We start from the raw sequence: 22,253 nt of genomic DNA, 5'->3' as shown, positions 1-22,253 counted from the left end.
GGCCGGGGCGGCCGGCGGCCGCGGGGCGAGGACGGGGCGGCGCGGCGCGGCCCGGCTGCCTCGCGCGCGCTCCCCCCCCGGCGCGTGCCCGCGCGCTCTCCCGGCCCCGCCGCGCAGGGAGCGCCCCGGCAGGAAGGGCGGCGCGCGCTCGCCCCGCCCACCGCCCGCCGCGCCCGCGGGCCGGCCGCCTTCAAAGACGCCAACGCCGCCTCGCGCCTCGGGACCCCGGAGGCCCGAGGCTCGCCAGGGCGCCTGCGGCCGGCCGCGCCCCCCACACCCCCACCCCGGGGCTGGCTTTTTCCCGCTGCCTCAAGCCGCCAGCGGGGCAGGCGGCCGAGCCCCTGGCGGGGGTGGGGCGATGGGCGGGGACTGCGCGCCCTCCGCCGGGAATCGATTTTTCTCAGAGGGTCGTCAGGAGGGGACCCGAGGGCTGCCCGCGTTTCCTGTCCATTCCCTGAGTTTCGGGTGTCCGGGGGTCAGGTTCTGGCAGATATTAGTGACCCTCCTGCCGGCAAGAGGTTCTTTAACTCCCTCACCCCTTTGCTGGGAGACGGAAAGAAGACGACAGGCTACTCCATGCTGGGCGCTTCTACATTCCTTGCCTACATGACTGTCGTCGCAAGTCTCCGAATGGGGTGGGCAGAATGATTCCCATTTTACAGATAGCCTAAGGTCCCAGAGCCGTTGCGATGCAGTCAGGTTTCTAATGCTCGGGTGTGCGTCGGGGTTGGGGGTGGGCCTGCTCATCTGCTATTTAAAGTGGGAGAATTGCTTTAACGTCTGTGTTAAAGAAATGTAGGGTCCTCTTATTACCAGAAAATAAAGTCCAGCTGGTTCCCACACTGCCTCTGGGAAAAACAATTCAGTAGAAGAAAATTCTTACGATTTGCAGAATCAAGAAAGCAAAAATGAGTCAATGTACTATTTCACCGTAAATTGGAAGGCAAGGTGGCGTAAAACAAGAAATTGGGGTCAAAATTCCTTAGAGCTCCAACTTACTGACACGGGTTATGAGAACTCTCTCGGGCTCATATGATACAGATACCTCTCTTACTGTGCTGTGGTGAGGCTTAACTGAGTCAAACATGCGGAAGCACACACCTGACACATCGAGCCCTTCAACAGGAGGGTAGGTAAAGGGGAAAAAAACCCCAGGAAGCTTTGGTAAGGGCTTCCCCCCCCCCCCCTTTTTTTTTTTTCCTGCTCTTTACTGGAGTATAATTGCTTTATACTGTTGTGCCAAGTAAGGGCTCTTTTCAACTCACAAAGTACTTTTAAAGCAGCATTAAAAGATAGGTCCTCCCTCCCGAACTTCTTTGAAAAGTGGATAGTAAACCATTATATCAATAGGGAACCGCTGGGGGCAGATGAGTAGAACCAGCAGCATCTTGCACCCCGCGAACAACTTTAGACTAAGGCTATTTTGTTCATTTCCCTATCTTTGTGCAGCAAAGCTAGTTGTTTCAAACAGTGGACATCCTTCTCATTTTACGGATGTATGCTGGGTTGGGGAAAGCTCAACCACTTCAGTTTGTAAAAGCTAATTCTTTGTGCTTAGATCTAGAGGTCAGCAACCCTGGACCCAATATTTCACTGACTTTCTTCACTATCCAGTGTGCTGCTGGATTGCATGTAAAACCAGAACAATCAGGCTATAGCTGGGACCAGAGCCTTTTAGCCTTTCAATTGAGGGATGCTTAAACCACATATAACGGCCACCACCAGAATTATGGCCATTTTAACCTCTGGCTTTAAGTACCTTAAAACCCGTGAGACAAATATCAAAATACTCAAAGCCTGCCAAATCAATCAGGAGGCAGTGACTCCCGACCAAAATAAAGCAATCCTCTGACTTCATTCACTTCTGAGTCATGGTGCCAAGTCTCAGGGATTGCAGAATCTGAGAAATCAGCATGGCTTGTTTGCAGCTGAGGTTTGTGATGCAAGTCAGGCATACACAGGCCCTATCTTTCCCTAGAAGAGTAGTCTTCTATTACATATCTTTCAATAGTTATATGATTCAAGATAGACTGGGAGACTGTTCAGCAATGATTACTTGGGAGTTGAACTGCACTTGGCCTAGAGGGTCTTATTTTGTTTAGCAAAAGACTCCCGCCCCCCATATTGTTATTTACAATTTCATGTGGAAACATGTCTGCTGTTTTGAAGCCAATGACTGAAATACAACAGTATCCGCTTTAGAAGTCTTCTCTGAAAATACGCCTTTCCCCAAAGTTTAGGGGAAAGGACTCTTCTTGCTGGTCTCCCCCACATCCCCCAACCTTTATTACTCAGTTGGCAGCACCCAGCTCAGGCTGCTCTTTGGCAGAGGGACTGCTGCTGAGGTCCCTGGCTGCCCCCCCATGTGGCTCAATCTTCTGAGCTTGAGGTACATGCCAGGCCTGGAAACAGCATTCGGACAGAACGTTCCTGTCTGGGCCTTTGGGCCTTTACTAAGTCCCCTCCACTCCCAGCCTTTTTTCTTTCTTTCTTTTTTTAAATGCTCTTTGGTTTTCACTGGGGAGAAATGGAAAACAAATTATTTGAATGATTAATTTACATGAAGATCGGCACCATCTATCGGAAACAGTTGGGACGACAGTCTCCCCCCCTCCCCCACCCCGGACATGCATCGCTAGTCTATAATTCAGGCAATTTTGATTAAAAGACCACCGGTATTTCCTGGGGGAATTAATGACCGGCTGCAAGAAGAGCTTTGGGCCATTAATTCTATATTCTCATTAAATCCCCAGGAAATGACCCATCTTATGAGGAGGATTTTCTCCGGAGAAGCATTGCAGAGATTAGGGAAATGCACACCTGGGAGGAAAGCATGGGCACCACGTTTTGCTCCCGCCCCTCCCCCCACAAAGCCTGAGTTCTAAAGGGTGCACTGTGGCTTTGAGTGTCGTCAGCGACAGCCTGCATCCGTGCCTGTCTGGGAGCTGAGGGTTTGTGGCCAGTGGCAGGTGCATGGCTGGTGGAACGCTCCCAGGAGCGAGTTGGAAGGGTTGGAAGGAGAGCTGTCCTCAACTGCACACCAGGCCGGGTGATTAATTCTGCCCACGCCAAGCCTGACGTCAGTGATGGGACTGGCGATGGGGATGGATGTTTGTGTCCTAGCCCTTCTGCCTTTTCTCCCTTTCAATTTAGTTGACAGGTTAATTTCAGAGCTGAGTGCTGCTTGCCAAGGTCAGTATGACCAGCTGGGCCAACTCAGCTGGTGACTTTCTGGACACTTGTCTCTCAGGCATGTTGAGGTGGGAGCCTCTTTAACCCCTGGGTGCTTTGAGCCCGCTTGGTTCCCTGAATCAAATTACTCCATCCTACTCAAATCAACTTTTGGCATCTGGTTGGGGCTGAGATCTGGAAGTGGGCTTGGGGTGTGGTTGAAGACTTAATTGGGTTTCCTCCCTGTCTGCGGCTGCTAACAGTCTGAGAGTTGCTTGACATTACACCCAGTGGGAGACATTTTGGAAACAAGTTTTCTGGAAGAAAAACTTTGAGCAAGTCATTCCCCAATTTCGCCTTTGTAAAGAATAGGAACCTGTGCTAATTGCTTTGGGGCAATTAGGCTCCTGGGACATTTCTGCTGACAAGGTGGTGACATCACTACCCACCGGTCATGCTGCAAAATCAGTTAGCATATTCTCCAAAGAACAGGCTGTCAACGTCCCTGGGAAGCGCCTTAGTAGTCCAAACCCTACTTTGCATGATGACTCCTTACTTCCTTCAGAGAGTACTCCTACCTTGAATTAGGTCTTGAACATATGTTAAGATCCCTTTCCCTAAAACTCACCATCCCCAATCCCCAACACAGCTGTTCATTCTTAGAGTCACACTGCATTGGGTTATCATATTGTACTGCAAATATGTTTCCTTGTCAAGGAACTGTGAGTTCCTTGAGGGCAGGACGGCATCTTCCTCATCTTCACATCCCTAGAACTTCCAAGCATGGTGTCAGACACAAAACAGACGTTCAGTAAAAGTTTGAGAGTGAAGGAACCAACTGCTAAAGGATGATGAGTGGGTGCTTTGGACCCCCGGGGGCTCCAGAACTATGATCATCCACACCAGATAATAATATCTATGAAGGTACCTATAAGCAGCTGAAGTGTTTAAACCTGCAGGGACTGGCCTGATGGGAAGGGCTGAGCAGCTGGACGTAATTCTACGAAGTTTCACTTGTTAACCCTCCGTTTCCAAATCAGTCCTACAGATTCCCCAGATACCCTCCTGTCTGGAACTAAGAATTAAAATTATTTGAGGTTCAGTCATTTTGATAATCCTACAGCGCTCTATCACTTAACCTCTTGTACCAACACACAATACTAGCAAGGCTGGAGGAATCACGTTCCCTGACTCAAAGTGGGTTTCATACAACGACTGACCAGAAATGCCCTTTCTTCTGCACCAAATGCATGCATAGGTGCTGTGCAGATTTGCTAGTCTTTGTTTTGCTGGGAATCCGAAGGCCACAGGTGGTTATCTCATCTAACTCTTTAATTCTACCAGTTATCCAAGATGACTGTCGGACTCATACACCCAGTGATGTGCTGGTAAAAGTTTAAAACCCGGCTCTCTGGTGGTGCTGGTGGTGGTAGTAGCATTGATTTGTAGTATGCAACAGTTTTTGTGGGGCAAATACTAAACCACCCACAATTCTCCCCCCAACTAATTTCAAGCTATCAACTTCATGTCTCTGAGTACACAGTGAAGAGATGCACAGTAATACACCTTTAGTATTTCCATCAAAAAGATACAACAGACATAACGCCAAGAGCAAAGATAATAAAATGTATTAAAATAATTAGTAACTGATGAGTTTTGGCTATTCCCTTTGTTTTTATATAACTTAACTAGATTTATATGAGAATTTTAAAAATAAAGTATCATTCCCATACCATAAATGTCACCCTTTTAAAGTGTACAATGCAGTGGTTTTTAGTATATTCATGAGTTGTGCAACTATCACTGCTAATTTCAAAACATTTCCATCACCCCAAAAGAAACCCCATGTCCATTAGCAGTCACTCCTCATTCCCCCAAACCCATCCCCTGGAAACCACTAATTTACTGTCTCTATGGATTTGCCAATTCTGGATATTTCACATCAGATTCATATACTATATGGCCTTTTGTGTCTGACGTTTCCCTTTGTATGTTTTCAAAGTTCATACGTGTTGTACGTATATCAGTTTTTCTTCATTCCTCTTTATGGCTGAATAATATTCCATTATATCCACGTACCACACTTTATTTATCCATTCATCAGTTGATGGACATTTCAGTTGTCTTCACTTTTTGACTATTATGAATAATGTTGCTGTGAACATTTGTGTACAAGTTTTTGTATGAACCTGCGTTTTCATACTCTTGGCTATATACCTAGAAGCAGAATTGTTAAATCATACTGTGACTTTGTTAACTTTACAGAACTCTTAACTATTTCCCAAAGTGGTTATGCCATTTTACAATCCCAGCAGCAACGTTTGAGGGTTCCACTCTGTCCACATCTTCTCCAGTACCTGTTATTTTCCACTTCTAATTACAATTTAATTTTAATGTTATTCTTTAGCAATCAGCTTGCAAAATTTTCCATAACTTAACAATCCATTCATTCCCACAGGCTGGTATGAGCCAGCCCAGGACACCACTGCATACAGCCCTCCACAGAAAATCCCACTGGCCTTCTCTGTAGTTAGTTCCACTTCTTTTTGCTGACAAGAGTAATACTCAACAGATTTGGATTTCCTTCTTATATCCTTCCCCATAGAAAACTGAAACAGATCTCAGGTTTTTTTCTCCTCTGGAATTAAGAAGCTTATTAATTCTGAAGAAACACAAGGTTTTCAGCTCCCACCAAGCACTCTGGGCAGAACAGTGTGTTTCCCTCCTCCATTTATGTTAAGAAACAAAATAAAACCCAAAATGTATCTTCCTGACATCCAGATGTATCTTCTGGATGAGCTCTCAAGCAGTTGCTTCAACAGGGCAAACAGCTGTGGTCTGTTTCAACATAATTTGATGTAATCAGGGTTAATTTTGATGATGCTGTAACTCTGAAGACTGTTTTTTAACTGGATTACTGTTGGGTCAACAATCATGTGGCATTACATTGAGTGGCTGAAACAAAAGCCAGAATTAAAACAGCTTCCCCCTAGCCCCCTTCTAAATGACAGCCCCACTGGGACTAGAAGTTATGAGGCACATTTAATACAATTAACTAAAAAAAGAAAGTAGCTGTAAATTACATGCAAGCTTCTCCAAGGTCCAGAGTGTCCACTGAGAAAAGAGCTGGAAACTTACTTCTTGTTGTTGTTTTCTTTTCCTAGAGTCGTTGGAAACATGTTGGCAGACATCAACTTCATATTTGGAACTGTTTCTGAAGAACAAAGTCTTTATCTTACTTTGAGAGATCTGGCCGTCAGTGTTTATGCCAGCCCAACAGCAGGGTTTGGCTACTCTAGGCACACACGCCTTCTCATTTAGTCTCTTCCCACTTTTCAGTTTTGGCTCGTCTGAAACACGCTAAGGTCCGTGACAAAAGCCATTCCTAAACAGTTCTGGAAAGCAGAATCTTCAAAAATAGATGTCTTGGGAAGCTGCCAAATGTGTTGGTTCTTCAAAACCTCTTTAATCCAATTTTGTAGTTCAAAAAAGGTCTGATATGTATCCAATCCCCTCTGTAAAGAAGTCTCCATTCATTTCTGGCTTTGCAACTTAGGGTATCAAGAAACTTGAAAAGCAAAGAAGCCATCACTTTACTCTCCTGCATCTTATTTATCAGGAATTCCTCACCTAAATAACTTTCTGATCAACAGATATTCTAGAATAATACGTGTGATGAAAAGGTAATGAGACTTAAAGAGTAACAAAAATCCTATTAAGTCGGACACTATACTAATGTCTTCTTTTAGTTGTAAAAGCAGATACCCATTTTAAATCTGCTTAAGCCCCAACAGAGAATTTACTGGTTAAAAAAAAGAAGGGGTCTATCCCATGGAATCCAAGAAACAGTTGAATGTGACCTCAGGAAGGGCAGCAAACACGGACTAAATATAGCATGAACTAGAGAGCCAGTTTGTATGTGTGTGTGTCTCTCTCAGGCCATATGGTTTTTCATCCCTGAGCATTTTGTCTTCAGTTCTTTCTGCAGACTTTCTCTGTCTCTTAAGGTGCATGTTTATCTTACAGCTCCTAAGTCTACATGTTCCTGGTTCAAGCAACCAGTCCAGACTCTCTAGTGTTCTCAACCCCAATTTTCTAAGAGAAAATGAGACTGGTCCATTTGGGTTCAGGTATCCACCCCTGGTCCTATCAGCAAGGGAAGCTCTTGTTCCCAATACGTCTGCTGGGGATCTCCTTGGCTAGAATAGAGGTGGGGGAGTTCTCAGAGGAAAGATGGGTTCGATAACTAACTAGATACCTTGAAAGGTATTTAACAGAGACATGAACACCAATCTTGTTTCTTTCAGGACATACCCAGTATCTATCATTTGAAACTCAGAAAACACTTATGAGCATATACCTCTATTCAAGTACAAAATATGTTTATATTCCTACATATATTACTTCGGAATGATTATTTATGTACTTGTTATTCAATTCTCAATAAAGATTTTCTGAGAACCTGCTACGATAAGTTCAGTATAGGAATACTGAGATGAATAAGACCAGGGTTTTAAGAAGTTCAAGGTCTTTCTGGGGAGAGAGATAGGTAAGCAGATGTCTACAGTGTTGGGCAACGCTATAACAGATGTATGTTCAAAGGCTTGTGGGAGCACAGAGAAATTATCAGCCAACTACATGTGGACAAACAGTAAGGGTTTTCCTTGACTTTGGGTGCCTCACAGAGAAAGGCACAGAGTAGGCATCAATTAATGTTTGTTTTTTTTTTGGCACACGGGCTTAGTTGCTCCGCTGCACGTGGGATCTTCCTGGAGCTGGGATCGAACCCGTGACCTCTGCATTGGCAGGCGGATTCTTAACCACTGCGCCACCTAGGAAGCCCCTAATGTTTGTTGAATTAGATGATGTAAGCAGTAGCTCCTTCAATTTTGAGGCAAGAAACTTGTCTAAATTTAGAGAGCAAGGTGGAGAAAACCATTAACTGAAAATATGAGCAACTCCAACTAAACTCATCTTAGGACTTTCTTCTGAATTTCTCCCATCAATCAAATACATTCATTCAACAAATATTTACTGAGCACCTACGATGTGCAAGGAACTTGGCTAGGTGCTGGTTATGTAATGATGAATAGAATGGAGAGGTCCTTGAGAAGTCTACCAAGTCACTGTACTCCAGAAGAGTGCTGGAGAGTTGCCCCAGAAACTCACTTTCAGTAACAGCTTACAACGACAAATTACTAGTTGAACTCATAGTTATTTCTGATCCCTGACTTTTTGTTCTGTGTTCAGGCAATGGCTTCAGACTTGGATTTTAGGCTGAAAGGGCTAGTTTAAAAATTCAATTTATGAAACATTCTAGAGACATATGGGGGGAAGTCAGTTTGGGAATTATTTTTTAAGGAATATTTTCCTTTTGTCTGATGGACACACTTACCTTTTTTTGGGGGGGGGACACCTAATTTTTGGTACCTAATTCATTCAAGAGATATTTAATGAGTACCCTCTATGTTCCAGATACTCTCCAAGGCACTGGACATACAAAGATAAATGCACTCTCCTGTTCTCACGAAGCTCACATTCTGGCAGAGAAGAGGAATGACAACATAAAATGGCCAGTATCTACATATGGTTCTGATGGAGCATAAAGGAGGGAGGGAGTCTGGAAGCACTTGGCCAACCCTTGGTATTTTGAGGTGCAAATCATACAAACACAGACACATGAAAATGCAGAAATCCTAGCTGCATTTTGGAGTGTCACCACTCTTGCAATAAAGTCTTATGGCCTCAGACAGTGTGATCAGAGTTAATATTTTGATTCTGGGTGACTGAGAGTCGACAGGTGTGTAGCCTGAGAAAGCCACCCAAGCCCATTCACAGGCATGTGGAGACAAGCAGTGCTCAGTCAGGGTGCAGGGCACACTGCAGCTCGACAGGCAGGGCAGGACCGTTGAGGGCTGCTAACCCACTAGAAAAAAGTTAAGTGTGAAATGACAGTCAAAAGAAAGACACAAAAGGTTCCACATGTGGTACCCTTGTGGCTGTTGACCCATGAATAGCCCACTCCTAAGTTTTCTGAGAAACATTAACTAGATACAAGAGCCTCCCAGTACAAGTTAGTAAACTAGATGTAAGTTGGGTTGTTTTTTCCAATAAAGTTGACATATCTGCTTGAGGGGAGGGGTGGATGAAAGGAAGGGGAAGCACCTGGATGTTGCTATATTACAGGCATAGGAGGAATCAGAGTGGGAGAGAAAAACATGCACAGAGAAAAAACATGGGAGAGGTGGTGGAAGAGAAAGGAAGTGAGGCAAAGAGGTAGAGGTCAAGAGATGGGGCAGGGTCTGTGCCGCATGAGCGCCAGAGCAATATCACTCTGTAGGCGGGCTTTCCCATCCTTCACAGCCAGAACAATCAAATTCTTCAATGAGCAGATTTGTGTAATTACTACTTTTTACTGTAAAACATAAAAACCTCACTGAAGGTTTCTCACAGTGTGAAATTAAACCACCTATACTAGAATCATTCAGGGTGACTGTTTAAAGAATGCTAATTGTGGGCTATTCTATCCTAGACCTTTCAGGGTGGAACAGACTTTCTAGGGTAGTAGTAGGATAATCTGAATTTTTAATAAGCTCCTCCCCAGGTGATTATTATACATAATAAGCTTTGACAAAGATTATACAAAATGGGAGTCCCTGAGACATGGGAGCATATTCTATTTATCTCTATATTCACAGAATTGAGAACCGAACCTGGCACAGTGAATCTACTGAACTGAACTGAACTGAACTGAATATGCCAAAAAGATTTTTAAAGAACAGTTGCTCAATTCCTCAGTCCTGAAACAGCTGATTGCATCTTTTCCCCATATACTTCTAGTCCATGTACATAGCTTTTACACTGTTGTAATTGCAAAGTACAATTTAACAATTTTTCAACACATTTTCTCATAATTTTTATGGCTATAAAATATTTCATTCAACATGCAATAAATATCTTGGTTCATACAGATTTTTGAGTTTTGAAAAGGATTCTCTTAGGAGACCTTACAGTTGTATCGTGTTTTCAATTTATGAAACCCTTTCACATAGTCTTCATTGTTTCTCAAAACACTCGAAGTTAAATATTATCCTCATTTTGCAGATGCGTATACAAACTCAGAGATAAAACAACTTGCTCAAGCTTCCACAGCTGGTAAGTAGAGTGTCAGACATAAACCAGAGTCTTCTCCCTCTATGTCTAATACCCCTTCCAAGACACCAAACATCCAGCACATTTTCTGGCAGGAATCTGACCCAACAGTTTCCTGATTCAAAACCTGTAATGCAGAATGCAGAATGTGGAAATTACATTTAAAGAGATCACTGGCCAGCCGTATGCTAACTGTATAAGGAATCAGTTTCTGCCTTTGGGGGCAATGCAAAGAAGATGTAGTATCAGTGAAAGAACTTACTGTTGAACTCTCTGTTCTTCAACAATGGATCTGTATATGACCCAAGTCCATTTCTGCAATCCCCAAATAAAGGGGGTTGGGACTGCCCTGAAGATTCCAAAACTGTAACTGAGATCTTTTAGCAGCATTATAGATACAGTAGGAGGAATAACTACTATAGGCTGTAAGACAGGTAGGGAGAAGACACTGGAGACTTTAAGCTCTCCTAACGTCAAGACTGGCATCACAGGGTACTTGGGTAGCAGCTGAGCAGACAGTGAAGGGGAGCACTCCTCTACCAAGAGAAAGGCCAACTTTAAGGATACAGAGCCTCGTAAACACCCTAGTGGGATGCAGCCCTTCAGAGAAGGACAGACTGTCCCAAATGACAGCTACAGAGATTCTATTCTAGAGAAGAAAGTGTGTGGCTGTTTCTAATTTATTATATTTGCATGCCATGGAGAGGCAGGTTCTGTTACTACCAGGTCACAATCAGAGTTCTTCAAGGATTAAAAAAAAGTTCTCTCTTAAGACAGACAGTTCTTATTCACTGAAGATTCAGTAGATAAATTGGGAGCAACTGCGAAAAAATAGAGGAGGCTAATTTATATATCACACACAGGGGAAGGGCTATGATCTCTAGATTTTTCACATCTAGGATCATTGGAAAACAGCAAACAAGCAGCTGCCAGGTTCTGCAAAACACAGTTCTAGGTGAGTAGATGTGTATTTGTAGCATGAAAAAAACCTTTGCCACAGGGGCTGACCAAGTTTCTATTTTCTCAGAGTATCATCTTGAAATATCAAAGGTTGATCACTTTGGGGAGGATATATTATTAATAATTCCTATCAAAGTTCTTTCATCTAACTTCCTATGTATATTCTAGGATGATCCTAAGAGGAAAGGAGGACAAATATGAACAGATTCGTTTAAAAAACTGCACAGTGAGCTTAAGTACACTGCTGGGTCTGGGGCTCTATCTTCCATTTTCAATGTTTCCCTTTACTAGAATGTATTTGGGCTCAAGCATCATTTTCCATCACATTCTTAAATATCTTCTCCCTGTACAGGACAAGGAAATCAGAGGCCAAAGTGTGTTTTGCACTGGGGCTTAAGATGCAAGATTCTTTGATTAAAGAGTTCTGTACTTTCAGTTTCTCTGGAGGCTGAGAGTGGTGAACTTTATTTGTAGCCTTACTCTCCCTCATTATTAGGAATTCCTAAGAACCAATCTCCATAATGAATAAACTAACCTAACCAAACAAATTTCAGGCATAGTAAGCTACAAAGGAACAAGGTCCACAATATCCACAATATACTGTGGATATGTCAAAAAACACTGTAAACTGTAAGCAATGCCCAAATGATAGTCATATTATTAACAATTATGAACAGAAAAGATGTAGCAGAAAGTTATTGATGAGTCATAAACTATGTTAATTCAATGTTTAGCTGCCTGAATGGCAGTTTAAGAACCATCTAAACTCCTGATTTCTTTATAAAGGTCTGCCAGAAACTACCACACACTGTACTAATAATGGCTGTAAATCCATGGGATTCCAAACCAAACTGTACAAGAGCCAGCTGGAGCCTTAGCTGATCCAAGGGGCAATCTAGGGCTCCTGGCAACAGTGGAATGTCTAAGTTTCTGGAGGGGTGCTGACAGTGATTTAATTAGACCTATCTTATGGAAATCCTACTGAATCATTTCAGTGTAGGGTGATTAAGGTTGCTTTCTGCTCTTTCCATAATGCTTTTTCTATCTTTTAATTGGAATATAAACTGGGAAGAACTACAATCAGATATTACTCCCACCTGTTTTTTCATTGTACATACTTTAGATTGCAGACTGAATACAAATATTGATCAGAAGCCAAAAAGCCCCAGACATTTCTTATCAATTCAATCCAGGCCAATCTGTCTTTCAACTCTGCATTTTTATGTTCTTGCCTCACCACTTACTAAAATAAATATATGAATAAATAGCAATCCAATCCAAATAAGCATCTCTCCTCTATAATTATCTGAAGAGATATAAAGAAGGGTAGTTAATCCATCTCACCAATTGCATCTTCAATGCCTGTTCAGTCATGCTTGAATGTCTAGATTCAATTTATAGAGAATATGAATGTATAACTCTGTAGAGGGATGCTTCTGGCAGATTCTGTTTGAGAGGGACAAAAGGTCAAACAGCTCCTTTGCTGTTCTGTGACAGTTAGTCTCTGGGTGGGTCAAGGGTGCGAGAGCTCTGTCTAGATCTGGCATGGATCACTCACACAATTAAGTTCTTGTCAGACCCTCCTAATTCAACCCCACCCCCCGCCAAAAAACCCGCACACAACTTCCTCCGGCAAGAGGACAGCCAGATGGAAAGTAACTATTTTTTCCACCTACTTCAAAATTTGAAATGAGAATGGGAATTAATGATGGAAAAAACATTTCTAAGTTTTAGAATACACACTTAGTTGAGTAACTATTTTGAGGTAATGTTTGGAAATCTTGGGAAAGCAGAATCTGATTTTTCTCTCGTTGGAAACTGGTTACTCAAGTGAAAATTAACACCCTCCAATCACCTTTTAACTCACAAATTAAGCACTATGATATTATAGAATAGACCATCCTTAATATTAAATCCATACTTTTATTCATTATACGTAGAAACATACAATGTTGTTTCTATGTAGAATTTAGATATTCACATATCAGCTGACAAGTTAACATTTAAAAGTTTTTTCTGTTGATGCTGCCTGCAAGCAACAGTTTAGTTTTGGCATTTGCATCATCCTTGCCTGACGTCAGTGCTTGTTTTTTCTTCACTTACTGGTAAAATATAACTATTCAGCCAAAGATGTAAATTACTAGGCTGTTATTAAGTGGCAAGTGTCTGGCTTCAACCAGATACTCATTATATGATAAACTGTGAAAGAGAAGAATGAACAAATAAGTATGAAAGTTTGGAAATACACTGCTGGGGACTTAGAGAGATAAGGAAGAGTGCATGTTTGACTCCTCAAGAAGGACCCTTTTCCACCTCACATACACACACATTGAACACACTTAAGTCTATTATTAAACTTTCAGTCACTGACCTCATTAAATGTTTTCAGACCTAGTATGTACTAAAATAAAATCTAAAGGTCAGACTCTAAATCAATTATTGTTAGTGACTATGTCCATCACAAATTCATAGAAGGTTACAAAACAGAAGGATTCTTAGAGTTCATCTACTCCAAAATGATAGCTCTGCAGATGAAAGAACTGGAGGCCACAAAGATGATCTTACTTGCCTAATGCTCCACACTAAAGCTAATGGTGGCAAAGGGACCAGAACCTGGGGCTTCTCTCATTCAGTATTCTTTCCATCACTGTTATTTTTGATGCCCAGCCATCATGTTAACATCACAATTCTATCTGGTTCCTCAAAAATCACTGCAGGCATGACTCCTAATAGCCTTGGAAACTATTAGTGCATACAGGTTTTGAGCCTGAATGTTTGTGATTCTTGCTCCACAAAATACAGTATCAAGACTTAAATGCCAAATTGAATTAACTGATGTTGCAAATGTTTTAAAATAGTTTCTCTATGTTATCTTCCAGGTCGAAGGCTAAATATCACCTTTTCAGGGATCTCTCTTCTAGCAAGCTTATCTATGATTGCCCTGTTCTTTATAAAATTTTATAGCCCATGCCACATTTTGAAATAACACATTTGTTTACTTACTATTGATATACCTTCTCTAACAGACTGTAAATTCCATGAAGGCAAGGGTCAGTTCACTACTGTTTATTTAGCACCTAGCACAGTTTGTGGCATGTAGAATAAGCTCAGATAATATATGTTGAGTGAACAAATGAATTTATCTCTATAATCCATGGTTGAGGCAAGCCTTATGAAAGCCGTAATTGTCCTTTTTATCCTGTCCTAAACTTGGTATCTAAGCCCAAGGATTAAAGTTCCAGGGAAGTAGACTTAAGCTCAGCAAAAGCTACCAATTAGAGAGATTCAGAAATGGAATGAGCTATTTTGTGGGGTACTGAGCTCTAGGCTGCCAAGGTATATAGGATTCCTCTGCTTAAGGCAGAAGTTCAACCCTGATAACGTCTCAGTGCCTCCTATGACTTTCAACTCTAGGTTCTGCAGTTCTTTCCAGATGTTTGATTTTGAGTTAGGTTAAAATAAAGTGCATACAGAAACTCATTAGGAAGTAATCTAAGATATACATCTAACGAAACTTAGAAATTTGATTATTCAGGCATGCATGCCTTTTTATAATGATCTGATACATATGAATTCTACTGAGCTCACAATCTGCCATAAGTCCATATATCTGCAGCTCAACAAAGACTAAAAGAGTCTAAAAAATTTGTGTAGCATTTCACAGTTTTAAACACACACACACACTTTCATGTAATTACTATATCAAGTCTGTGAGGAAAATGATGCATGAGCTCATACAGAGTAAGTGGCTTATCCAAACTCATCCTTGTGACTGCTAGGGCCGTCAGCTTGCAAAGTCCCAAATCAGTGATCTTCTCACTCTAATATGCCCTTACTTTTTGACTCCAGAATTATCCACCCTTTAGGTTTAGCTCTATATCCTCATCTTGGATGGAAAATACCTTTTTTCCAAATTTCACAGGTAAAAGGCCAAATGGAATTTAAAAACCTGTTTTTTTCTTTCACAGATATCAAAAATCTATTTTATTGATTATTAGAGGCATTATAAATATCTAACGAACTAATTATAATACAACAGTGATTAGTTTAAATAATTAATACATCTCATTAGCTTTTATAATTAAGGATCAACAATTATTAAATGTGATTTTTTTCATGTAGTCTGGTGAAAAGATTTCAATTCACAATAGCAATTTTCTTAAGACCTGAAAAAGCAATATTTTTCTCCTGTAATGTTTAGTAAAGCAATGAGAAAAAGACGGGAATTTATCATAGGTTAAATGGCAAGGGAGAAAAGATCCAACAGCATTTTATTTTTAGCTAGTAGTTGCTTCTCAAAGGTCACAGAGGGCAGTGGTCTACTGATTAAAGACAAAGTAAAATACACATTTTCAGGACTTCCCTGGCAGTCCAGTGGTTGAGACTTCACTTTCTAGTGGTGGGGGGAAGCCGGGCATCCCGGATTTGATTCCTGGTCAGGAAGCTGGGATCCCACATGCCTTGCGGCCAAGGGGCCAAAGCATAGAACAGAAGCAATATTGTAACAAATTCAAAAAAGACTTTGGAAAAATGGTCCACAACAACAAAATCTTAAAAAAAAAAAAAGAGTAAAATACACAATTTTATCCTGTTCTAGAGTTTGAAAGGACCTTTGAGACCATCTACTTCAATTTCTTTATTTTTTTCTTAATTGACACAATAGATTTGACAGTCTATCTGCTATAAGTACCTCTTCTTGAGGCAGTTCCTCTTTTCATGAAATGCCTTCAACTTTCTAAGAAAATCATGATCACATGTATTTTTCATGTATCTTTTGGCATGACAATTACATATTGAAAACTTCTGCATTTCTATGATTCAAACATGCATTCTCCTGTATGCATATTCATGTGCAGTACCTCTGGCTGGTTTTCCTTAACCAGTCTTCCAGCTACAAAAGACACGAATGAGTAAACCTTGGAAAAGGGATAACATCTTTGATATTGTCAATTCCCAAGATGCACTGCAGATAGCGTTCAAATCCCATCCCAAAACCTCCATGTGGCACAGATCCAAATTGACGGAGGTCCAGATACCTAATTTTGAAAAACAGAGAATTATTACCTACAAATGCTTCATTTAAGATCAGACGTTACGATAGAATTTTATGTTTCAAAAGTATTTTGCAATCATTTGTTATTATCACATCACTGTGGTAGACCAGTCTTTTCACTCTGCACACAGATGAAGGACACAAAGAAGTTAACATGATCTGTCCAAGATTACCCAGACAAACAGCAGCACATCCTGTCATGCATTCATGGTCTCTGGTCACCTGATCCTTATTCTTTTGTTTTTTAGGTACTTATATACAGAAAACTTGTCTCATGAGGCTACAGAAAAAATTTCTAATAACTTTATTATTTCTCTTTAAATACATTCCTCTTGTATGTCTTGGTATATCAATGATAACGTCCTTTTTTTCCTTACCAAAATCATATTGTTCAATACACAGAGGAGGGTGAAGAGTTTTGCCTGATGTATTACAAAAAGAGATCTCCTACTAGAGTAGGCTGTAAGCTACATTAAGGGCAGGAACTGCATCTTAGCCAACCTTTATCTCCAGTGACTGCCTGGGAACAGATGCTTACTATATGAAGATTTATTGTTTGAAGGCATAAAAATATACTCTTGAGCACTGGAGTGAGGAAAAACATTGACTTCTCTGCTTTAAGCCTAGTGGAAGATGTCCAGAGTTATTTTTCTGAAAGGCTACCCAGCCTCTGAAGCCCATGCATACACACTGTATTGCCACATAAGACTACATGGTAGAAAATGCTGCATTCATGATTCAAACTCACATTTCAATACACCAGTCTGGGATAAAGTTATTTTAGGAAAGAAAGAGGAGGAGGAAGACTCTATAACTATTTTTATTGTCATTTAATGGTGGGAATTCTTGAACTATACTATACTAATTAAAATAAGTTTATAGCTTCTTGAATGATTTGTAAAATATACAAAAAATACAGCATAAAACTTAAGCACCACAGCTGGTAGTCACTTGACTCCTCAAGAATAAAAACTATATAACCTATTTCCCCACTACTAAGAACAATGACTACATGTAATGATATTTTAGGCAATTAAGATTAAGTACTTCTCTTTCTAAAATAAAAGACAAATTGCAGCTAGGTGAGTTACAACCAAGTAAGAGATCAATAAGACAGGAGTTAGTATTTAAGAACTATCAGAATAATGGAAGGAACAGTCTGGAGTAACTGAAATGTTTGGTAGCTGAATTAACTTTATCAGGCATGGGGGCAGAATATACTTTGATTTAGTGAGAAAATGAGATGAAGGGTATGTCAAACCACCTGCCACAAACACCTGCAGGATTTGAACTGGCTGCTAGAAGTCCAGTATCTAGCTTTAGCTGGCTTTAAATTTCTTATACATCCATGTCAAAACACTGGCATAAATGCCTGGAAACTGAATTCAGAAGAGGGACTCCACCTTTAGCATTTTTCTTGCCCTTGCTTTGATAGATGGAAACATCTACTTCTATAAAAAAGTTTTCAAAAGAATCTGTATTTGTTTGACTGTTGTTATATTGATTCTAGGGTAGCCAGGTTATAAAAGAGATGGCACAAAAATTGTGGAACTAGTTACAGATTTTATTTGCATGTGGCATGTAGAAACAGGAAGTGAAAAAATTCTTAGACACCTGGGGTGGCTACTCACAGTGTGGTAGAACACTAGCAGAGATCACAGACTTGAAGATTTTTAAGGTCCTTTCTACCTTTAAAATACTATGATTATCATATAAAAGGAAGCAGATTCCAACTGTTAAAAAATAAAATTCAAGTGAGTAAAATTTAAAGATCTTAATTGGCTTCATTCAATGATTCGTGAATTAGGCTGTATCCCATCTCGCAACAGAAAAGAGCTCTTCAGAGCTCTATAAAATGACTATAGGCAGAAAGGGGCAGGACAAGGAAGTTACTAGCAAAGAGGGGGTGGTTTCAGGCAAGGTCACCTTCCTTTAGAAGATGGCAGGGGTCTAATCAGGCAGATTAACTCACCAGTGTTGACCAGGTAATTCTAGATTCCCTGGTTTAAGATTCCACTCCTGGGAGATATTGAAACTGTGATTAAGTTAGGTACTAAGTCTCAGTTTGGTGATGTGAGCTTAGCACAAATGACTCCATTTTGAGCCTGCTGTCTCTTTTATTAACAAAATAATAAATATTTATATTTGGAGATGTTAAGAGTTTGAAAACTTTAGTTGGGAAAGAGTAATATTGAAATGATGAGACCAGAAAAGGTCTAAACCAATAATTAAGATGTGTATATAGCTAGTTTTTATACACTATGAATACTACTGTGTAAACAGAAAGAAACTGAGGTAAAATGCATAAGCTTGACAATCAGGCTCATCCACCTAACAGGCAAGACTCGGAACAAAGGGAGGAAAGGGGGAAGGAAATGAAGCTTCTACTCTGTGTAGATACTTAACCTATTGTTTCATTTCATCCTCACAATAACCCTGTGAACTAGATATTATCATTTCATTTTACAGACAAGAAAATCAACACTCAGAGATTAAATATGCCAAAGTTCATTACTGATAAATAATAAAGCAATCAAGGGCCATTATTTAAACCCAATTTTAGGCATTTTGCATCTCTGAAATCTGGCTCCTTCATTACGAAAAGGCAGCTGTGTAATTTGACCTTTGCTTCTCCTGAGGAAAGCAAAAGAATTAATAATATTGCTGATATTATTACACTAAAATCCTGAAAGAGTCCTATTACAAAAATATACATAAATAAACAATTTGTATATACTGAAAAGTACTTGAAGAAAGGGTCTGCAGAAAGAACACCAGAAAAACTTAGGAATGCAGACAGATGATCTTCCCTCAGCAGCTTAGGTTTCTACAATTGGTGGAGACCTCAGGGACCACTAATTTCACACATAGGGAAAATGAAGCATAATGGTTGGAAACAAAGCCCCAGTTCTATGCTTCTAACTGGGTGCTCCTGGTTAAGTGAGTTAAACATCACTAGGCTTCAGGCCTGGAGGGATAATATAAAGGGAATAAGAATAATATCTAACTGGGACTTCCGTGATGCTTCTGTGGTTAAGAATCCACCTTCCAATGCAGGGGACGTGGGTTCAACTCCTTGGTCGGAGAACTAAGATCCCACATGCCGCGGGGCAGCTAAGCCCTTGTGCCGCTACTGCTGAGCACATGAGCCACAGCTAAAGAGTCCATGTGCCGTAACTACAGAGTCCATGGGCCGCAACTAATGAGTCTGTGCACTGCATCTAGACAGAAGCCCACACGCTGCAACAAACAGCCCATATGCCACAATGAAGATCCTGCGTGCCGCAATTAGGATCTGACACAGCCAATAATAAAATAAATAAATAAATATTGGGGGGAAAAAAGAATAGTACCTAACTCACAGGGTACTGTGATGATTACATGAGACAATATACATCAACATTTTAGCATAGTTATCTGGCATACAATAGGTAACAAGTGACAAACATCATCATTACTACTTTTCTAAGACTCAAAGGGAGTAAATAATCTGAGAACCTGTTCATTGTTTTCACACTCTTCTATAGCACCCTGGAAATACAAGTGAAAACTATTTAACACTCAGACCCACAGCTAGAATAAGAGTCATCAGGGTTCACATTCTCACCATTGGTAGGATTCTGTCAGTCCTGATCTGTAGAAGGAAAATAAAAAAGTTCTTTCAAAGAATGGCAATAAGATACATATACTAACCACCAAACATTTATTCTGGGTTGGGTGCAAAGTGCTCTTTATAAAAAAGTACACACCAAACCTATGCTCTTAAATAATATACAATAGTTAAGAAGCTGAGCCTTTATTAGGTGGTAAGAAAGGTAAAATAACCAGTAATAAGAAAACCAACAGTCCAACGTATTATCAAATATTAAATGCTATAGAAAGTATGGTCCAGAGCCCAAAAGAAGGGTTTCATTTGAGATAAATTTATTGTCCTGTGATATAAGAAAAGCACTATTACTACTACATAAGGCTGTAGAAAAGCACATAGACAAGTGACGTACAGACACAATTTTCTTCCCATAATGTTAAAACAATAACACAGCTTCTGAGGCTGCCTTCATAATATGGCTGCAAATTGGTTTTTGCCAGTTTGAGAAATGTTAATAAAACTTAAAGCTCTTAGTAATCATTAAATTTAATTTCAGCCCTTAAAAATGTTTGGGACCACTGTGTACCTCAAAGTAATCAGGATTATGAAAAATTCAAATACACGAAAACATGAAAAACATGAATAGAAGTCACAGACAGATCCCTGAGATAGGCAAACACGTAAATCCACTTAATTAGGAAAGATAAATTTGGATATTATCAGATATTAGGTAAACATTTAATGTTATGAGGAAAGGTTTCCTGAAGGAAGGAAGCAAGCAAAGAAAACAGGCCAATTAATCTTTCAACAGATGAGGTTTCTTGCCATGTGTGATTTTTATTGTGCTTTAAAAAAAAACCCCAGAGAATCTTCAAATTCTTTCCATCTAAGGAGTTTTACCGTCACTTCAATTCTACGATTTCCCAGGACTTCTTAACACTACAGTTAATACTAAGGAGTTAGTACTCCAGCTGATAAGAGTCCTCCCAGAACATATTTACCCCCTTTCTTCTGGACCCTAACCGAATACAGCAGTTCAAACGATTGGGATTACAAAACCAAGTTACTCAACAGATTTACAGGTTGGGTTCTTAGAAAAGCAGCAACTTTTTAAGCATTTCTCCATTAGGAAAAGAAGGCCTTACAAATGGCTAATTTAACAAATGTCAAACAATCATGACTTTTCCAGGTTACTATGAAACCTAGCATTATCTAGAGAGAAAGATTAAGCCTTCAACATGGGAAAGTCTTTTTTTTATTAAAAAGTCTGGCACAGTAAAAGTGGAAACCATGGAAAACAGAGATTTATAACCTTGGTTAGTTTAGGAAGTCATTGTGGTGTGTTGGCAGACCATACATATACAGGAGTGGTAGTTCAATTAGAAACATGATTCCCTACTTCTCATCTCCAAAACATTTTCTGTGTGTTTATGGATACATTTCCCAGGTCTCAAACAGTGAGTTAAAGTTATTCAAATTACTAAATCAAGATGCTTACACAGTAGAAAACTTGAGGAAGGGAAAACTGCGTATTCTAAATGCTAGCTTAGTGGGTATTTTTAGTTTCTTTCTCCCTCCATCTTTATCCTTTCCCTTGTTCAGAGTCTGTCTTTATGCCCTGTGGGAAGGAGTCTGCCAATCATAATTTAGAGTTAAAAAAACACATACACACAGAGAAGAGAAAAGTGAAGAACAAATTTTACAGGGGAAATTTCTCCTTTCCTTGTATTGGGAGAGACATATACAAATAGTGGGCAAAAAATCATTGTGCTTCATATAATAGTTCCAGTCTTTCAGAAAAAGAAGCTCAGAGGTGTTAAGTAACAACTTGTCCAAGGTCACATAGAATCTGAGATCCAGGTCGATCAGGTGCTAAGGTCCCTGTGCTATTCTGTTAGTTTGCCATGACTGCCGTTGAGTGCCCCATCCCCAATTTCTGAATTTTGTTTCTTCTAGATCTGCCCAATACCTGGCCAATCGCTGCTCTAAGAAATGGTACCGTTCCTCTCTGAGGCTTCCTCCAAAGAGTTCTCCAACTCCAGGAACCAGAAGATCAACAGCAGCAACCTAAAAAGGAAAAAACTCATAAACAACATTCCATTTTCAGAGCATTCCAACAACTGTCAGCTTCTGAAGCAAGTGGAACTTTTAACATTTTGACAACTGGCTGTTTAACTGCTTACCAAAATCTTATTTATGCTACCTGTTCATGTTCCCTGTTTTAATACCAAATGTTTAATACTATCTTCAGAATACAAAGTGCAGGTGGACAGTTTCCCCTCTGGCACCATCTATGCATTATACTTAACAAAAATGTTTTCTGCACAA

The 22,253-nt window shown here is 40.3% G+C and overlaps 1 protein-coding gene across 4 annotated transcripts in view; it reads right to left on the bottom strand.

Moving 5' to 3' along the window:
* Positions 1 to 4,808: 4,808 nt before the first annotated feature.
* NARS2 (asparaginyl-tRNA synthetase 2, mitochondrial) overlaps positions 4,809 to 22,253 on the bottom strand; it is a 134,115-nt gene continuing 116,670 nt past the window's right edge. For 3 of the 4 annotated variants that reach the window (XM_057749812.1, XM_057749815.1, XM_057749814.1), the window contains 3 exons: positions 21,895 to 21,992; positions 19,944 to 19,970; positions 11,992 to 16,319 (listed from right to left, as the gene is read on the bottom strand). In XM_057749812.1, coding sequence (XP_057605795.1) covers positions 16,175 to 16,319; positions 19,944 to 19,970; positions 21,895 to 21,992 — 270 coding nt within the window. In that variant the 3' untranslated portion in view covers positions 11,992 to 16,174. Of the gene's footprint in view, positions 10,451 to 11,991; positions 16,320 to 19,943; positions 19,971 to 21,894; positions 21,993 to 22,253 lie in introns of those variants that run through there. The other variant, XM_057749813.1, reaches the window with a different exon arrangement.

This window comes from Hippopotamus amphibius, chromosome 9 (assembly GCF_030028045.1).
Source record: "Hippopotamus amphibius kiboko isolate mHipAmp2 chromosome 9, mHipAmp2.hap2, whole genome shotgun sequence".
In the NCBI taxonomy this organism is placed as follows: domain Eukaryota; kingdom Metazoa; phylum Chordata; class Mammalia; order Artiodactyla; family Hippopotamidae; genus Hippopotamus; species Hippopotamus amphibius.
This window is presented reverse-complemented; position numbering and strand designations above follow the sequence as displayed.